The 20,161-nt window shown below is 32.6% G+C and overlaps 2 protein-coding genes and 1 pseudogene across 2 annotated transcripts; 1 reads left to right on the top strand and 2 right to left on the bottom strand.

The window, feature by feature from the left end:
* Positions 1 to 991: 991 nt before the first annotated feature.
* LOC140839674 (organic cation/carnitine transporter 7-like) lies at positions 992 to 5,058 on the bottom strand. Its single transcript, XM_073206558.1, has 5 exons — positions 4,564 to 5,058; positions 3,846 to 4,083; positions 2,481 to 2,994; positions 2,165 to 2,367; positions 992 to 1,660 (listed from the first exon to the last, which is right to left on the bottom strand). Exons 1-5 carry the CDS (start codon positions 4,839 to 4,841, stop codon positions 1,439 to 1,441), a joined length of 1,455 nt encoding a protein of 484 aa, XP_073062659.1. The 5' UTR covers positions 4,842 to 5,058; the 3' UTR covers positions 992 to 1,438.
* Positions 5,059 to 9,455: 4,397 nt separating this feature from the next.
* Positions 9,456 to 11,528, top strand: LOC140837969 (glucan endo-1,3-beta-glucosidase 5-like). Its single transcript, XM_073204046.1, has 2 exons — positions 9,456 to 9,796; positions 10,024 to 11,528. The coding sequence occupies exons 1-2, from the start codon at positions 9,456 to 9,458 to the stop codon at positions 11,183 to 11,185; spliced, it is 1,503 nt and encodes a 500-aa protein (XP_073060147.1). The 3' UTR covers positions 11,186 to 11,528.
* A 1,956-nt stretch (positions 11,529 to 13,484) lies between these two features.
* Positions 13,485 to 16,325, bottom strand: LOC140839263 (V-type proton ATPase subunit D-like; annotated as a pseudogene).
* Positions 16,326 to 20,161: the final 3,836 nt, after the last annotated feature.

The raw sequence follows: 20,161 nt of genomic DNA, 5'->3' as shown, positions 1-20,161 counted from the left end.
AAAATATTTTTTAGAAAATATGCTGGCAGGATAAATTATTAAAAAGAAACTTATTTGATGGTATGTTACTTATTTTAAAATAACATTGTCGTTGGTAATTTTTTTTATAAGATGTATTTAATTTGAACAAAATTAATATGTCACAGTTTTTTTTTAAAGAAAAGGTATGGAAAAAGATAGAAAAAATAATTACAATAATTACGATAACTAGCTTTGAAAAACTGAAAAGAAAATGAAACAAAAGTAACAGTTGTGCAAAAAAAATATTACGAATTTTTTTACTATATTTAAAAATATTGATGAACTTGAGTATTACCGTTTTGGATAATTTATTTTAGAAATTAAGAGCGATTAATAAATTTATTAAAAAAGTAACTAATAAAATATGTTAGAATCAACTTGTATAATGAAAAAGTAGAGATGGAAAATATTAAACAAAAAGTGAGGTATTGTAAATCTTATATACAAATATATATGCCATTTGAGTCAATTATCAAAGATGTTATCACCATTTCTTGATTTCAAAAATTTGTCCCACTTGGTGTTACATACAGCAAAATCTGGAAACTTTACCAATGAAAAAAGGATCAGCAGCACCACCTTTGAGAACAGTAATGCCAGTATGCCACAACAGGTTTAGCTGCTTCTGCTCCCAAACTATGATTCCCAGATGAGAAGTTTCCAATCGAACTCCAGAATTCAGAACTCGATTGGAACAATCAGCAAGAATTCAGAACATTACTAAATTCTTGCAGAATTAAACCAGTTCTCAGATTTTAATCAGAACCATGATTATAAGAAAGGTCATTGATGAAATATCAGCTCACTTAATTCGGCGGAGTGAAGAGAAAAAAGGTCAAAGAAACTCGCCGTGAAAATGGTGTTAACTGTTAAAAGGTCAGAGCCATAGTGCGAAAAGATGCGTCCATTGCCGGAAAAAAAACACAAGTCAGTTCCATAATGAATATATTATTGAAACCTTTCGCGGGAATATACTTAATCTGGTGTTTATTTGACACTAGTCATCAATTACCTTCATCTCATATACTTCTCTAATCCTGGGTATACTTGGTTCAACCGAATTCTATGCTTCACAACATCACTCAGCTCTCATACAAGTAGTGTGGTTCGAAATAGACCCAGTTTAGGACCATCAAACTGCGAACCTTTCCACCAACTGTCCCAAGGGACTTGGCTTGTAAAAAAGCATACATCATCAATCTGTAACAAAGTAAAAACACATTATGCAGAAAATGTCACTCCTCTGCAACATGATCTTTTTTGCTTACATCTGAAATCACATGCAGTTCAACTGAATGATTGGACGGAACAAATTTTCTTTGCTATAAAATTGACTAATATCAAGTTCTTACCGCGGTTCAGCTAAAAAATAAATAAATAATATTACTGTGAATAACTGCTTTGACTCTAATTATTTTCAGCTAACTATGTCATTCAGCTCCTTTCCCTTAGTCTCAATGGGTAAAAGCAGCACACCAATTCCGGCTAAAACTATTGCAAGCTCGAATAAAATGATTGCAGCCATTTGATGGCAACCGGAAACCAATCCCACAGCTACTAGAGGACATATCATGCCTGCAATCCTTCCCACGGAATTTGCAACACCATATCCAGTTGACCTCACAGATGTCGGATATATCTGCAATGAAAGTAACAACTTTCAACCAATGGCAAGTGAATTAACACACTTTGGACTCTTGGATAGGCTTAATTATAGATTTTTTAGCAGACCCTCAAAGAGAGAAACGTTGGTCTTATGGATGATTAAGCTCGAAATGCATAAAAATACCAAAAGAAAGATCCTTGGTGTGGTTCAAAAGGGATTTTCGAATTGATCTGAATATATAACTCATCTTCAAACTCTATATCACAAGAAAAGGAAATAAAACTCATGAATTTTAAATAGCAACAACATATTGAGGAGACAATGCAACACAAAACAGGATTGTGCGGTTCAACCGTATAGCCTATATCCACTGGAAAAATGTCCGACAAAACTCTTATTACTCTCCCTCAGTTCAGAACATAACCACAAAATCATATCAAAGATGGTGATTCTAAAATATATTCATTGAATGACATATAGCAAGGAGGATGGAACCAAAATTTACTAAAGGTGAACAGAGTAATTAGGATGACATACCTCGGGACAGTAAATTCCAGCCACTGTGAAAGCCCCAATTACGCACATTCTGGCTCCAAACAACATGCATGTAGTCAACAGTTCATTTCGATAGAACGCCAGTGGTAAAAGGAATATGAAGCAAAACGTATACGTAAGCACCATTGAAATCCTACGACCAATTTTATCCACAATAACTGCTGCTAAAATGAGTCCAGGAAGCTCTGTAAACATGTCAACTCACTCAATCAGGGTATATAAGTAAAACCAGAAGCAAGAAACAAACATCATTATGAAAAAATGCGACGTAACTGATCCACGATGTTAAAGTGCACACCTGCAAAACTTGTGATAAATACATTAATGTAAGCATTAGAATCCATCAACTTGTGCGAATGTAAATTGATTGGACTACATATGATGTGGCCACTGCTCAACTCTGAAGTCAGCAACACAATACCATAATATGAAAAGGTGTTACCAAAAAAGACAACCCACAAGAGAAGGGTGGTTTTCAATAAATCCGATGACAAAAGAGTGAGTATTGATGAGAAGCCTCGTTTATATATTGCGATGTTCTTTTTTCCTGCGGATAAGAAATGGGCGTCTTCTGAAGCTGTAAATTCTTCATCTGACTCAGTCATTTGATCAGAAACCAATGTGCCAAAAGGGAGTTCCTTTTGATTAATAGCTGCCATTTTCCTCAAAATATTTTGTGCATCAGTGATCCTGCCATTCATGTACAGGTACCTGGGTGACTCTACTGTAAGAAAATAAAAGATAAGTGCCCCAAAACAGGGTACTGATGACAGCACAAGAAGCCACCTCCATCCCAATCTTGGCATAATGATCTGCAGAAAAAGTACAAGAATAGTTCCAAAATAAACAAATATTTAATTTCTTTCTCCAACATTACATGGATAATTTGAAGGCATAAACAAAAGAAAGAACACCGTATCCTAACCCATACATATGCATTCAGTAAAAAAGTTATCATATAATTAGTGCCTGATTAGAGTTCAGAAATTATCTTTACTTACTAACATGCAAAACATTAGTAAGACACTTTACCAAAAATAACTTGTTTACGAAGGTATAGTGATAAATGAAGAATAAATAAATCATCACCCATTATCCCGTGTTTGGGGTGTTTATGAAGGCTCAATTACAAACCACCACCAGCCAGTTATGAGCTACTGTGCAAATGTGATGTAGCATCACTGATTCACTCAGCAGAGTTGGGAATGGGATGTTGAATCAATCTTACATGAAATTGGGATAAAATTACATTGTTGTCCCTGACATTTTCTTGGTTTGAGAGAGGACCGATCACATTCCACTTAACTTCTGCCACACTTTTAACAGTTTAATTATTCTGAACTAGTCTAGATAGAATCCTAAACTACATCGAATTAAACTCGGGCAAGAAGAATTATAACTTCACAAATTCATAAATTTTATTTCAAATTTATTAATTTTATGCTTTTAACAACGATATTACTTGCCATGCGTACAAAATTTATTCTAAGTTGGGCAAGTTTAAAGATGAAAACTGCCACCAAAATCATTAATCAATTTTCAATAACTTAATGAACTATAATTTTCCACCTTTTACTATCATCGTAGATTAGAAGCTACAGATGCAGTAGAAAGAGCAACTTTGAAAAGAATCTTTGAATGATAAATATGGAAAAGGACATACCCATGCCAAGGACGCCTCGAGTATTGTTCCGACTGTCCAGAAAGTTGAAAAGATAACCATCCAAATGCCCCTATTTTGCACAGGCACAAACTCGAGAAACCAGGCCGAGTACACGGGTCCACCACCTAGGCCTATGCCAACTACCATACGGAAGAGGACCAAGGATATATAATTTGGGGCGAAGGCACTCAACATAGCAAATGTGCTTGTCACTACAGCTACACTCAGAAGGCCCACCCTGATGAAACAGAGTAGTGTTAGATAATCTTCATGAAAATCTATTCATGAAATGAGAGAACAGTTATAATTGGAAAAACAGGAAGAATCTTTTATGAAATAGAGTCTATTGACTATTGACCCAACTTAAGCAGATTTTGCTTTTTTCCCATTTGGTTCAAGGTTTAAATTTTCATGCTCGTTTTACATTTGAGCAATTGTCAACCTGATCTCAAGGACTGAGCACTTCTTCTCACTCACAATAACACTTAATCAGTAGAAATACTAAGAGAGAAAATTTCGCCTTTTCTTCTGATATCATACATTCATGCTACAAGTTTCCCAGATTCCCAGGATGTGCACAAACCATAAAATTGATCTTCAACTAAGCTAATGAACAAACTTTGCTATATGAAACTCTATAACAGGGAAACTGGAAAAATACGCACCCTGGCAAGTTAGAAAGACAGTTATAAAATAAAAGGAAAACTCCAATTCTTGCCTTCTTCCACAGTTATCTGAAATGATACCCCAGGAATAAGCTCCAATAAGCATGCCAGCAAAAACCACAGTTGTTATCAAGCTTTCTTGCCCGGATGAAAGCCCCCACTCGGATTTAACAGCCGGCCCTATAAAAGATAATATCATAACCTCCATCGCCTCCGCCATGGTCCCTAGCCCGGCATAAACCAGCACAAGAGATTGAAATTTCCCAAACCCCACCATTGTCAGAGCTTCATCCAGTGTGTACACTTGCCCATTGCCAGAACTATCCATCATCTGGTAAAACTAATCGAATAAATTCAAAACAAGACTGTATCTTACTAATTAGTAAACAGCAACACATGCAATAAATTAGCTGCCAACATATGGATTCCGTCTCCACAAATCCAAATCAAGAAAACAAGCAAAAGCCCTTTCCAATTGCATTTCCTTTTTCGTACGTGAGCAGTTACAGAAAGGCACAGTAGAATAGAAAGTCCGGTGTTTATGGAATTTTCTACTGAAATGATTGGATGAATGATTAAATCTATAATATTTTATATATTATTAAACGTGATATTTTTAAATAATTAATTTCGATGTCATTATTTATTTTAATAATTATATATATTAATAAAATGAAAATTAGCGGATTGGACTTTTGCATCTTAAATTTTAAGTTGTAGATTCAATTTTTATTTGTTTTTTTTCCTTTTCCTTTTTATTATTTATTTTTAGGTAAAAATTTATGTGAGACGGTTTCACAGGTCGTATTTTGTGATATAGGATCACTTATTTGGGTTATCCATGAAAAAATACTACTTTATGGCAAAAACTTGTGTGAGACGGTCTCACGGGTCGAATTTGTGAGACAGATCTCTTACTTGGGTCACCCATGAAAAAGTATAATTTTTTATGCTTAGAGTATTACTTTTTATTGTGAATATGGGTATGGTTGACCAGTCTCACATATTAGTATCCGTGAGACGGTCTCAAATGATACCAACTCTTACTTTATATGCTAAGAGTATTACTTTTATTGTGAATATTGGTAGGATTGACTCGTCTCACAGATAAAGATTCGTGAGAGTCAAAAACTTATGTGAGACGGTCTCACAGGTATTATTTGTGAGACGGAACTCTTATTTTGGTCACCCATAAAAGAGTATTACTTTTTATGCTAAGAGTACTATTTTTTATCGTGAATATGGGTATTGTTGACTGGTCTCACAGATTATGATCCGTGAAACGGTCTCACATGAGACTCACTCTTTGTGAGAACGTCTCACAAGATAGTCAAAATGTAATTATAAGAAATAGTGAGAGACTATACTGTAATTATACCCATTATAATTATATTTTGACTCTCGTTTAAATATAAATCAAATTAATTATAAAAAATATTATACGAGCAAGAACATATGTGTCGGTCGATTAGTATAATTTCAAACAAACTATACGAAAGTTTTAATGTTTCAGATTATACGTGACTTATTTTATCTTACTAATCTAACGTACTGCATATTTTCAAATCATAAAAAATTATAATTAAAATGTAGATTTAAATTTATTATCTTTTTAGTTTCTTTATAATGAAACCATTCTAAATAAATCAGTTTCATTCTAAATAAATCAAACAAGTAATAATCATTTAATAATTAAAAATAAAGTAATTCATTAAATATTTTTTGTTACATTTTTAATCTAAACTAATATATTAATTAATACAATTATTAATCTAATTAAACTTCAATTTTAAATCAGTTTCATTTTAAATAAATCAAACAAATAATAATCATTTAATAATTAAAAATAAATTAATTCATTAATATTTTTTTGTTACATTTTTAATCTAAACTAATATATGAATTAATACAATTATTAATCTAATTAAACTTCAATTTTTTCGGTCTCTTTGATTTGACATGTAATATGAAGCTTCAGATTTGACGAATGCTATAACTGTATCAACATAGATTTTTTAGCATACTTATATTCTCATTCACACGAACATAGAAAAATTTTACAGGAGATCGTTTATCACATAATTGTCTCAAGTCAAACATAACTTTGGAGTTTTTAAGGGATGAACTCCCGGAAAAAAAAAATACATCTTGTTAATATAAGTAATACCTATCAAATCTTCTAAATCATCCTGAATTATACGTCTCATACTCGCACAGTCTTCGAATCTTTTATTCCGGTGTAAGATCGGTTCATTCATGTTTTCTTCGCCTAGAAACATGTCTGGAGCCGTTCGTTGTCTGTACAACCTCTTGACACTGACGTTTACTCCCCGCCCTCTTTAGCCTCAGGCATCACATGCCTACATGTTTCTGCTTGGTCCGTCCTCGAACCACACCGCACTATGAAAAGTTAACTCTGATACCAACTCTAAAGCCCCAAATTTAACGATTGTCATCACCGTACTAACACATGTGTTTTTAGCATGTTTATATCTCTACTCTCATGCATTATGATAAACTTCTCAGATGTTCACTCATCTCATAATTATCATAATTGCTCTAAGTCAAGCAAGCTTAATTTTGGAGTTCTTATGTGATAAACTCTTGAAAAGAAGATGAACATCGTTGATATGAGTAGACTCTATCAAATCTTTTAATACCTCAATTATACAGTTTCATATACGCATAGTCTTCGAATATCTCTCATTCTAATGTGAGGTCGATTTATTTATGTTCCTTTCACTTAAAAGTCATCTAGTACGGCTTTTATTCATGTTCTCTTCTCTTTTATACAGATTTTTCAGTTGAAAACAAAAATTGAAATGAACACCTTTCAAAATAAGAATGATTCATTATCACCCCGTCTGTGATGGGAAATCTCTTATGATCATCAGTTGGATTGGTTTAAGATTTTGGGTGGTGAATCAATTATTGAATAAAAATTTTTTTGTTATAGTATATTTTAATATGTGTACAAAGACGGAGAGAATGCGTCATTCAGGGAACATTATTAGTTTTTCTTTTATTTTCTAGAGGGACGATTTAGCTTAGTTTGAAAATATATTTTTGACCTTTTTATTTTATAAATTTTATTTCTTCTTATTTGTGTTTTCTTGATTTTAATGCTTTTAATTTATTTCTCACAGATTGACTCGTATAATAATCATGAACTATCAATCGAGATAGGGATCTAGATTAAGAACATATGAAAATAATTGTTCATGTTTGTAGAGTTCGAAAAACATATAACCTCAATGAATTCATAGCAATTGTATTGTATACAATTGTAGTTTGATTTTTTTTAATAGAAATATTAGAATCAATATTATACGATATATTCTATTTTTTACCTGAAATAAAATTGAAATAATTAAATTTATTTGCTAATAAACTAGTGTATTCAATTCAGAGTTTTGATGACTTTTAATGACTTTTTTAAATGATAGACTTTTATGGATTTGATAAATTTTTATTGACTTTTATAGAATCTCACAGATTTATAAAAAGATTTATCTGGATTTATGTAGACTTTTTTGCAAGATTTTTATAGACTTTTGTGGATTTCTTTTTTTATAAAATTTTATAAATTTTGTACTTAACTATAACATGTGCTTTTTTTATTGATTTCTTGGAACCAATAATTAATTGACATATATAACATATTCAGTTTGAAATTATTTTCAGTATTTATATTAATAAATAAATTTACTTATTTAAAAGTTAAATCGTTTAATCCTTACATGTGTATATATGTGGGTTTATATGTATGTTTGTAAATTTTTTAAAATACATCAATTAATTAACATATAACCTTCTTTTTAAATTGATAATATACATGTGAAAATAATATTATTTATTATTGTGTGAATATTAATTTTGTATAAAAATATTATAGCTTACATATTAATTGAAAATACTAAAATGAATTTAAAAAATCATGGTTGTTACCAGACTATTTAATTATTAAGAATTAAGCAACATTTTTTTGATCATCTTTTATTATTATTGAATATTACATTAATTTGTATAAATCATAAATTAAAAATCACAAAATCAATTCTATAATTCAAAATTTCCCGTGATATTAAAATAAAAAAATTATTAAATGAACAATCAGCCAAAAAATGAAAATTTGAAAAGGAAAGATGAAAATATATATAGAGATACACTTCGAAAATTTGAGAGAATGATAGAAATAGATGAGAGGAGAGAATATAGGAAGGGATGTGATGTGAAGCGACAGAGGGAAAAATAAATAGCTTGTGTGTGAGTTAGAAGTTTTAAAAATCCATTCAAATCTTTGGGGTGAACCAAATACAATTTTTTACAATTTGTAGTTATACCTTAGGCTTTAATGTTTGTATGTCAATGAATTCCATGGAGTTATTAAAAGTCCATGGAAAATTTGAATACCTATAGAATTTTATAGAGTTTATAAAAGTCAATGTTGAATACCACTTGACTTTTTAAAACTCCATAAAAGTCTATTTTGAATACCACAAGACTTCTTTAGAATATGTAAAAGTCTTGATTGGATACCTCTAGATTTTTAAAATCTACAAAAAGTCATTAAAAGTCAATAAATTTCCCAAGTTGAATACACCCCCTAAATGAATTTAAAAATATAGACGTAATTTAACATATGAACTAATCATACCAATTTATTAGCCTTTTTATGGATAATATGAAGACAAGACAAGAAAGTCGTTGAACTTGTATATCCATTCATCCTCCCTTACAAACCTCCGGCAAATTACTAACTATCCTTATATTAAATCTTCGGGGATCCTTAGAAACCACTGGTAAATCAGTAATCTCCAACTGTCATATATATACATACATATACAGGATTCTCATTTTCTGAACCGATTCAAGAACCCAGAATTCTTTTTATTAATATACGAATACTTATTCAAAGAGAAGCCGAGGAGATATACAATTATATATGAAGAAGCCGTCGAGTCCAATCTTTATATTGGGGCTCTGTGTGATTTTATGGTCATACAATTCTTCATGCGCAGATGCATATATAGGCATGAACTGGGGGAGATTGAGTTCCCAAAGATTGATCCCTTCCATGGTTGTTGATTTGCTGTTGCAGAATGATATTAAAAGTGTCAGGATTTTTTCGCAAAGTGACAATGTTTTGGAGGCTTTCTATAACTCCGATATTACAGTTACCTACGGTATCGCTAATACGTTATTGAATAATTATTTAAACATGTCAACAATACAATGGTGGATAGATAACAAGATAGTCAAGTATCAAAACAAAATGAAATTCGGGTACGTACCTCGTCATCTCCATATGCATGCATGTTTCGTCTTATTAAGAATATAAATAATTTATCCTAGGCAGCCCAAGTTCAAGTTCGATCCCACAAAAACATTCTGTTTGAGGTCTGGAGTCTTTTGTATTCGTGGCTTGCAGATTATAGCATGTATTCGGGGTTTACTCAATGCACGCCTGATGTATACTTTGGAGTTTTCGTTGGATTTTGCATGTGTTTCAGGTATGCCACCATTGGAATTAATCCCCTTTCTCCAGCATACAACGAAATAATGTACTTTAGCGCACTGCCTGTCCTGAAGAATATGCAAAGACAGCTTAACATGAATAGCATGTCACATATAAAAGCAACAACCCCACATTACGTAGATGTCCTCACTCTGACAAATACTTCGAAGCCGTCGGAAGTAGATTTCCGGTCAGATATTAAAGAGCACATGGTAGAATACGTAAGATTCCTTAGAGACAACGATGCCCCTTTCATGTTTTCCATGTTCCCGATTAGATTCGTGAACGAAAACAGCTTGGATCTTGAATTTGCATATGTGGACAACAAATCGAATTACACCGTAATTGACACAAATGCGACCTACAGAAATGCATTCGAATTATTGTACGATTCATTGCATTGGGCTTTGGATAAAGCCGGCGCGGGAGGCGTGAAAATCATAATTGGAGCCATCGGTTGGCCTACGGATAGTTACCCAGGAGCCAACGTCACGAATGCGGAACGTTTTTACAAAAGCTTTCTCCCTTACATCGCCAGTGGAAGAGGGACCCCTATGAGACCCAACCAGAAGATCGACGTGTTCTTACACAGCCTCTCTGATGAAAACCGGTTGGAACCCCAATTGGGTGGGTTCCAGCGTCACTGGGGAGTCTATAAATTCAACGGGGAGCCCAAATACAAGATCGATGTATCTGGAAAGGGAGAAGATGTCTATCCCAGCGTCGCTAAAGGAGTGATACGCATGCCGAGTCGATGGTGTGTGTTCAATGAGAACCTCGATGACCCTAGGTTAGTGGAGTCTATGAGGACTATAGCATGCAACGCTTCGGATTGCTCGAGTATGGAGCCGGGGGGATCGTGCTCCAGTTTACCATACGAGAAGAAGATTTCTTACGCGTTCAACAGGTACTTCCAGACGAAGGGGCAGGCATCTGAGTTGTCGGATGAAAAATGCGACATGGGTGGGTTGGGGAAGGTGGTGTCAGTAAATCCATCCGTGGGGACATGCGACTTCCCGGTGGAGATTTTGTCGGCGGAAAAAGCCATTGAAGGTGAAACGTTTGGCGCCGCGGATAACGGCGGGGAGAGAGTATTTGGGTGGGTATCTGCATCAACAGGGCTTTTAGCGTTGATTTTGCTTCGGATGATCGGATGATTCCTCCAAGAAATCTTGTGGATATCATCTATGTCCACAGATTATTTGCTGTAAGTAATGCACATGCCCGAGGATCCATCCTCACTTCAGAATGAGGTTTGACTATTTTACAAGTGAAGTATAAGTAGATCAAGTAGAAAGAGTTCCGATACCAAAAAATCCAATTGGATTTCATTTTGGTTTAGTTTTTGTGGCTCATTTTGTCTATCAAATTTGAACATTTTAAACTAAAAAATTGTAACATTTTGTCAAAGCTGTATAATTGCAATTTCGGTCATTTAATTATTTCAATGATTAGTGGTATCAGAGCATAACCGAGATCTTTAGGGTTCCGAGCTAAACTAAATACAAATCACAGTTTTTATGGATGGTACATGATAATCTAATGTATTTTAGGATAACATTATAAAATATAAAAAAAATTAACCAAAATGATATATATATATAGACACACACACACACATACAAGATAGTGTTAGTTTAATGAAACATTTTTAGAGATGTTAATTATATTAATCAGAGGCGGCCCTGGGGTGGTCAACATGGGGCCACCGCACAGGGCCCCCAACTGGATAGGGCCTAATTAAATTGGGGTTAAAGATATATTGGGTTGAATATTTTGGCTTTTGAAATGGGTAGTGAGTTTATCAATCGGACACTTCAAATTTTCATGTTGATCTTTACATTTAAAAAAAACCACCAAAATAGAGTAACGATACTGATTATTAGCAATGTGAAATATAATGTTTTTTTTTATTATAGATATTAGTTTATGTAATCAAATAATGAAATTATCTTTATATCATTGATTTTATTAGTTTTATATAAATACAAAGGTTTTTTTTTTTTTGGGCACCGGGCCCTTCAAAGTCTGAGACCGGCCCTGATATTAATTTACTACATGAGACTTGTCGTAAGAACACTCTGTACAAATTATGGAAATATTAGAAAAACAACAAGTATATTCAAAGAAATACAAATGCTCCATGAGATTTGTCAGAATTACTCGGTAAACTGATAGAAACATAAATAAATATTAAAATATAAATAAATCAAATCAAAGAAATATAAGTGCTTCTTTAACCTCTATAGTTTCATGATTAATGCTCTTCAAAGTCCAATTAATTTTATTTCCTTTGTGATATCCACGACCGAATTTTTTATATAATGAATTAAAATATATTTATCATGACAAAAAGTCTAGGCTAAGTTTTTTTTTTTATTCAAGAGATATTTATATTATTTCAATTTTATCAATGTGGGGCTTTTTTACACTTTAATTTATTATTCTTGTTTTGTTCAATTATTTGCTGATTTATTATTAATTTTTATAAAAGTGGTATGTTGATTAATCTGACAATTTAATTTTATATATAATTTTCTACTGCTATCCATGAATTCAGTTATACATAATTGCCATGAACGAATGGAACATGAGTAGCGTTAGATTAGGTATATTGTGTTATCATAGCATACTTGATATAAATAAATTGACGAAACTAAATCTATCAATTGCAGATATCTCGATTGTTAGATTTTAAAATTAATTGCCATCACAAAACGAAAATTATATTTTTAATTAATATGGAACGCTGTCGTGCCCAGTTGATTATCGATAAGTTTTGAAAGGATGCTGGATTTGTTCAATTAAATTATGAAACGCAAGGATTTTAGTTGTTATCTCTATAATTCTAAGATTAATTGTTTGTAAATGCATGAATAAATAACATGTTCACCACACTTTAACATAATTCGTGGATATCCATGTTGTCTAAGTACATCTGACTAGTTATGACTAATGCATATGAGAAGTATGGTTCTTCAAAGTCTTGATTTTTTTTTGTTTATAAATAAAGTGTAGATGATGTTGAAAGAGTTGTATACCAATGAATCCGACTGGGCTTTATTTTGATTGAGTCTGGGTGCTCACCTTGTCTCTTAAAATATATAGAAGAATGAATTTTCTGAAAATCATTGAAAAATTAACCTTCAATTATTTAAGACAAAAAAATACTGGTGAAACGGTGTTAGATGTTAGCATTCAGTGAGGATATTGGCAACATGTGGCCAATTAATATCCATGGCAGAGTTACGTTTTAAATAGATTTTGGATTTCAGTTGCGTTAAATTTTTATGTGTGTTTTTGCTAACTAAAAAGTGTTTTTACCAACATATTGATACGATTCTCTGCAACTCGTTTACTGCAATTAACTTATATTTTTTTGATGTTTTATGCTTAATGCTAGTCAAAGTTACTTTTTTCAATTTTTTAATATTATAGTGGTAAAAAGACATATTATTATATATTTATGAACTTCTTCAAAGAGATTTCCACCGCAACCTTCTCATCTGCATATGCCTTGGCAGCTTCACGCTGTCTCTCAAGCTCTCTCCTCTTGTAACCTTGTATCTTTTTCAGTCTAAAGAAATCCTCCCTTTCCAATTCATCTAACTCTCCCTTGATGTAACTTATTGTATTCTCTAGTCGTGGCTTTACAGCATTCTCCAGGGCATTGACTCTGCGATTTGTGGTCTTGATCGCCTCATCAAGGGTCAAGAATGAAGTTTGAAGAGTGGCAAGCTCAACAAGAAGCTCGATAGATTTTAGATATGCTGCGCGACAAGCTTGAACTTGTTGGCCTCCTCTTGCCAATCCAGTCAAGGCATTTTTAGTCTCTCCATCAACGTAGTGTTCGAATTTAGGAAGTTTTACTCCAGCAATATTTTCCTGACGCGATCACACCTTGAGTGATGCACTTTGCACATTTTCACGAACAATGTGCTTGATATTCTCGCCAGCTACGTATTTAGCTTCCGTGAGGGCAAAGGAAGAACTTTTCATGATATCTCCCATTGACTCTTTCGTTGAGACGATCTTCTTGAGAATTTGACGAAATTGCACAGTCAAAGCATCACTCTTCTTCTTGAGCAACGCGTGGCCTCTTGTAGCCCCAATAAGTCGAGCTTTCATTGCTCCAAGCATTGTAACAGTTGGAACAACATTCAAGCGCTGGCTCTGTCCAGACATGTTTTTCAATTTTATGGCTGAGGAGAAAAAAGAAACGTGGTGAATGGGTTAATAGTTAAAGCAGACAGATTCGTTTTCTACTATCAGTCGGTATTGTTTCAATTTTGTTATTTCCTTGGGTTGAGGTGGCGACTACATAAGAAATGAGTGTATCGCGCTTTGGTAGAGTAAATAATAAAGTTAATTTACATTTTATACAAATAAAAATGATAAGTATTTTGTGCAAATAATATATCAGATAGAGCACTTAAATAATCAAGAATAGAAAACAAAATTACCAGATAAATCTCTTTCTCAACTAGTGCTTATTTTTCCTTCGCACCTGAAAACAACAAACCACAAAAATATAACAATTTTCAGAGCAATAATGTTGCGGTGCACATAGCCTCATGTCTATATGCATAAATTGGTATAAAAATGGACAAAAATCTAATGATTGAACCTTCCCAGAACAGACAAAAAAATAAGATGGGGATGAAATATAAAAATGGCAATTTATAGTAATTTTAAAATACGATTAATATTTTTTTATTTTGTCCAATTAATTTTAATTCAAAGAAATTCGAATTTATAGTTATCACATATTTCAAGTAAATAAAACTTTACTTTCTCCGCTTGAAAGAACACAGACCAGACTCCATTTACTTTCTTGCCATACACATAATAGTTTAACCACTGAGCTGATCTAGATCAAATCCCTAAATTCCATCAAATTTGAAATCAAGCAATAAGAACTTAAACACGCTGAAACTGCCCTAACCATCACTCAATTTCTCTGTTAGCATCCAAAATCAGGCACATCATGGTGACAACAGATCATCAAATGCAAAGAAAAAAAAACCCTTGAATTTAGCTTGCTTGAGGTTTAAAGCATAGCGGTATCAGACGAACTACAACTTTATCAAAATCAAGATGAACCATGATATGAAAATACCAAAGGAAAATTAAAACAGAGACTAAACATCGTAAACCACCATAATGGAATTATTAATGAATTCGCTGAAGAAACTGAACATTCAAAGATGTAGATAAATACAAAAGACATGGAACTCCACAAATTTGAAGAAACTAACCTTAACAGGTCTCTCCGAAGAACATGAAATAACAATTCACTTAATTTGTAAGTATAGGTTTCTTGAAATTTTTTATAACCATCTTACCTTAAAAAAGAAAAGGATCTGGACTCGGGCATCTTGAAAAGCCACGCAAAGGGGAACAGGATTTGGGATTTTCGGATTAAGACGACTGAAAAAAGAAAGATGAAAGAGATTCGTCTGGTCACTTTGATTCCTACTCATGAATATTTAAGTTCAACAACAAAGCTGAGTAAGCACAAAAATCATGGAAAAACAATATAATTCCCCCATTGTCTTTTTACCCCAAAATTAGCTAAGCATAGAGTTACTAAGCTTCACTTTGAATGATTCGGAGATCATAGACAATCTAATAAATTTCAAATAAAGTACAATGAAGGAGAGAAATCATATATCCGACTACAACTAATTTGGGGGTCAGGATGATAATGATCCTTTCAGTGTAATGAGATCAATAGCTAAATTAATCCCTAAGCTGGAAGCAATCGTAATTAACTTCTATGAATCTCAAACGAACAATCCAAATCAAAATTTCACAGCTTCTGTACTTCATCCCATCAAAACAAATATAATACAAAATCAAGCAAACAATCCATCATTGCATTACCCTTTCCAGTCTCTCCGAAGTATATTAATTCAACAGAAAAATAAATTCAACGATGTAAGAACCCCAAATCTCGTCTTCTTTTTTTAAAGGATCGGAATCGAAACATCATCCAGTAAAACTATTCAAAAAATTTATCCGAATTTCATCACGAAACAAATAGAAAATAAGATTTATCAGTTTACCTCCACCGGAGTTGAAATCGACGAGAAGGAAAGAGGGAGAAGTAACTCACTGTCGGTGATGGGAAGCTGAAACGGGGAATCCAATCGGGTCTGGCGAGTGGTCTTGCAGCACTGTGGAAAGGGGTAGTTTTGGTATTTCAGTAGTTCTCATCCAGTTGGATTCTCGTGTTCCCCTCATGTGATTCATCCATGCAGCTAGCTATGGTGTGAATTCAGATGGGTCGAATAGGCTCTCATCCAGTTCAATTTCTCAAGTTGCATTTGGATTCTTCCATAGATTTGAAGTTATGAGTTTCATTAGTTTGTTTGAATAAATTCATTCGACAATAATATAAGCCATAGACTAGTTATTTCTTTAAATTATTTTAGGTCGAGTTTAGATTTGATGGAGTATTTGAAATGAGTATTAAAAAATTACTCTATTTGAAATGAGTTTAAACTGTACCACAATAACTCGAAAAAACAATGGCAAAAACTTGTGTGAGACGGTCTCACGGGTCATCTTTGTGAGACGGATCTTTTATTTGGGTCACCCATTAAAAAATATTACTTTTTATGCTAAGAGTATTACTTTTTATTGTGAATATAGGTAGGGTTGACCCGTCTCACAGATTATGATCCGTGAGACGGTCTCACATGAGATCCACTCAAAAACAATTGGTCGAGATTTGAAATTTTAAAGTAGATTTACCTAAACAAACCAACAACTTTGTTATTAATTAGCTTCAAATCCATTAATTCATAGATTTCGATCATAATTTTACTGCAATATAACAAATATTAAATATATTTCTTAGTTATTTAAATATTGACAAAAACTTGTGTGAGACGGTCTCACGTATCGTATTTTGTGAGACGGATCTCTTATTTGGGTCATCCATGAAAAAATATTAATTTTTATTGTGAATATAGGTAGGGTTGACTCGTCTCACAGATAAAGATTCGTGAGACCGTCTCACAAGAGACCTACTCATCTACTCTTAAATATTAATCACATAAAATATAATAGATTTCAAATCTCTCAATTACTAAATGACCTTGGAATTCATTTAATTGTATGGTCTTGATTTTCTAAATATACAAAATATTTATCCATCTCAAATGCAATCTTATTCTATTTCAAATCGTTCTTTCAAATACTTTCTGAAATTCAAATCGTTCAGATGCAACCAATAATCGTACAAGAAGTTATCTAAATTATTTTTATAATAAAATTGGTGGACGAGATGTTCAATTAATTAAAATCACTGATCAGATTGAACCGGGGTAAGGCCCTTGTTTTAGATTTGTTAAGTTTATTTATTGTTTGATTTATTTGATAGCGGTCCATTATGGCTGCAAAGCCCAACATCATACATTATTTGCCTTAATAATAAATAAATAAATACATCCAACAACGGGCGAGTTAGAGAGAAGTAGCTAATTGGGTTGAGTTTCGAAATTAAATGTGCCAATAGAGTTTGTTGATTTTGATAAGTTAGTTAGCTTATTGTTTTTATTTTGCAGATAACTTATAGCTCATCTTATATCCAATTTCAAGTTTAAGACGATGTTTTGTATTTAAAACCTAATTGTAACGATGTGATTCACCAGCTAAATAGAATATGTTTCTATTTTTAAAAAATATATATATATTAAGTAATGCTTAATTAAATATGTTTTAAGCGAAATGGACAACTAAATATCAACAAATATTTTACACTAGTTTTTTTTAAGGGTGTATGTTATTTAATTTTTTTTTATAATGATAGAACTCGCATCAGTTGTTACATTCCGGTAAAAAAAACTTATGTGAAACGGTCTCACGGGTCGTATTTTGTGAGACTGATCTCTTTTTTGGGTCATAAATGAAAAAGTATTACTTTTTATTGTGAATATCGGTAGGGTTGACTCGTCTAGGGATGTAAACGATCCAAACCAAACCAAACAGTATCAGGCTTGAACTTGGTTTGTTTAAAGCTGTTTGAGGCTCTAGCTTGGTTTGTATTGAAATTACTGATATCGTTAAAAGCTCGAGCTCGGCTCGTTTAGCATGTTAATCAAGTCAGGCTCGAGCTCGGCTCGTTAAAAGCTCGTTTAACATGTTAATCAAGCCAGGCTCGAGCTTGATTCATTAATAGCCCGTTTAACATGTTTAACAAGCCTGGCTGGAGCTCATATCGTTTTCGAGCTCGATAAGCATAGAATTGAGCTCGAGTTTGAGTGTGAATCGAGCTTGTTAAAAATTAAATATATCTACAAACTAATTTTAAATCAGACATAAAAATGTAAATTCATTCATAAATAACCAAAACAACACAAATAAGTGCAAAAAAAAAAAAAACATAAATAAGTATATTATTGAACATTCCAAAATCATGTTTGCGAGCCACCTAAACGAGCCGAGCTCGAGCTCGCGAGCCTATTATCAAACATGTTTGCGAGCTCACGAGTCGAATATCCTTAGGCTTGAGCTTGGTTTGAATAAATTTTCGAGCTCAAAATCGAGCTTGGACTTGGTTTGATATGATTAACAAACAAACTCAAACGAGCTTTTTATCGAGCCGAGCTTCGAATAGCTCGCAAACCGTTTGGTTCATTTACACCCCTAGGTCTCACATATAAAGATTCGTGAGACCGTCTCATTTCGGTATGTATTGAATAACTTTCAACCTAATGCAATAGTCTGTAAACTATGTTAGTCAGGTAAACCGTACTGGAAAAACTATATAAGACAGACTTGTCTGATAAAATATTGATAGAGATAATTGAACTCCAGACCAACGTAGATTATTTACTTGTATATATGTTGGTGGCCAAATGTGGTGTGATATTTTTAGTTTTGTACTTTTATTGAATCAATTATATTTTTGTAATAATGTTTCGACAATATATTTCTCTTCAAAATCATTTAACTAGATAACTAATATACTTGGTCAATTTTTATAATTACGTGGTTAGAAAAAAGGAAAGAAAAAAATCATGAGAAAAAAACAAAGGAAAGAAAAAATCATGAGAAAAAAACTCATAAAATAAATAAGGGAATAAAATTTCTTTTTTTTGGTAAATATGGAAGAAAACTTTTTATTCGGCGGGACAGCTAGTTTCCAATGAGAGTGTCCGACAGAGAAAGAAGCGGTGATTAAATTAATCATTTTAATTATTAAAAATACGGATATTCTCTCAAAAGATTATAATTTATTTATGAAAACAAATATTTTTCTATTAAAAAAGTCAGAGACAAATTTAGAATTAGGGCTAAATAACGCGGTTTGAGTTTTCTCCAAAAGTGGGAATTTCCAGCGGAAAGCAATTCCAAACAACGTGAGAGCGACAAATCTCTTTACTTTTGTCTCGATTTGGTCCCTCAGCTGTAGGTTCCTTTTTATTTCACAATTATTTGAGTTTGAGTGGAGATTTTTAGATTTTTTTTTATAAAAAAACAGAATATTTAGATTTTTTAAATCTAAATATATGTTTCTAAAATTTTGGATCTGGGTTCGAGATAAAATAAAAATAATTATTTTGTGTAGTTCGCTTAATTATTTTTATTTTAATAAACTAAAATCATTATAAAAAATGTTTAGTCTTAGAAAAAAATTAGAGTTTAGGAGTGAGTCTCATGTGAGACCGTCTTACGGATAAAATAAACTAAATTCAGTATAAAAATGTTTAAATAAACTAAAATCAGTATAAAAAATGTTTAGTCTTAGAAAAAATTAGAGTTTAGGAGTGAGTTTCATGTGAGACCGTCTCACGGATAATCCGTGAGACGGGTCAACCCTATCCATATTCACAATAAAAAGTAATACTCTTATCATAAAAAATAATATTTTTTCATTGGTGACCCAAATAAGAGATCCGTCTCACAAATACGACCTGTGAGACCGTCACACAAGTTTTTGCCATAATTGAGATGAAAATCACTATTTCCTATTATAATGGCTATAAAATAAGGTCACTGTTGTTTGGGCATACATTGAGTAAATTATAGATATATCTCTGCTAACCATACACCGTATAAAGTGTGAAGTTGCATAACATCGCAGACAAGCTTCATCAGATAAGGCCTTCGTGAAATTACTT

Source organism: Primulina eburnea, chromosome 8, assembly GCF_022965805.1.
Source record: "Primulina eburnea isolate SZY01 chromosome 8, ASM2296580v1, whole genome shotgun sequence".
Classification (NCBI taxonomy): domain Eukaryota; kingdom Viridiplantae; phylum Streptophyta; class Magnoliopsida; order Lamiales; family Gesneriaceae; genus Primulina; species Primulina eburnea.
This window is presented reverse-complemented; position numbering and strand designations above follow the sequence as displayed.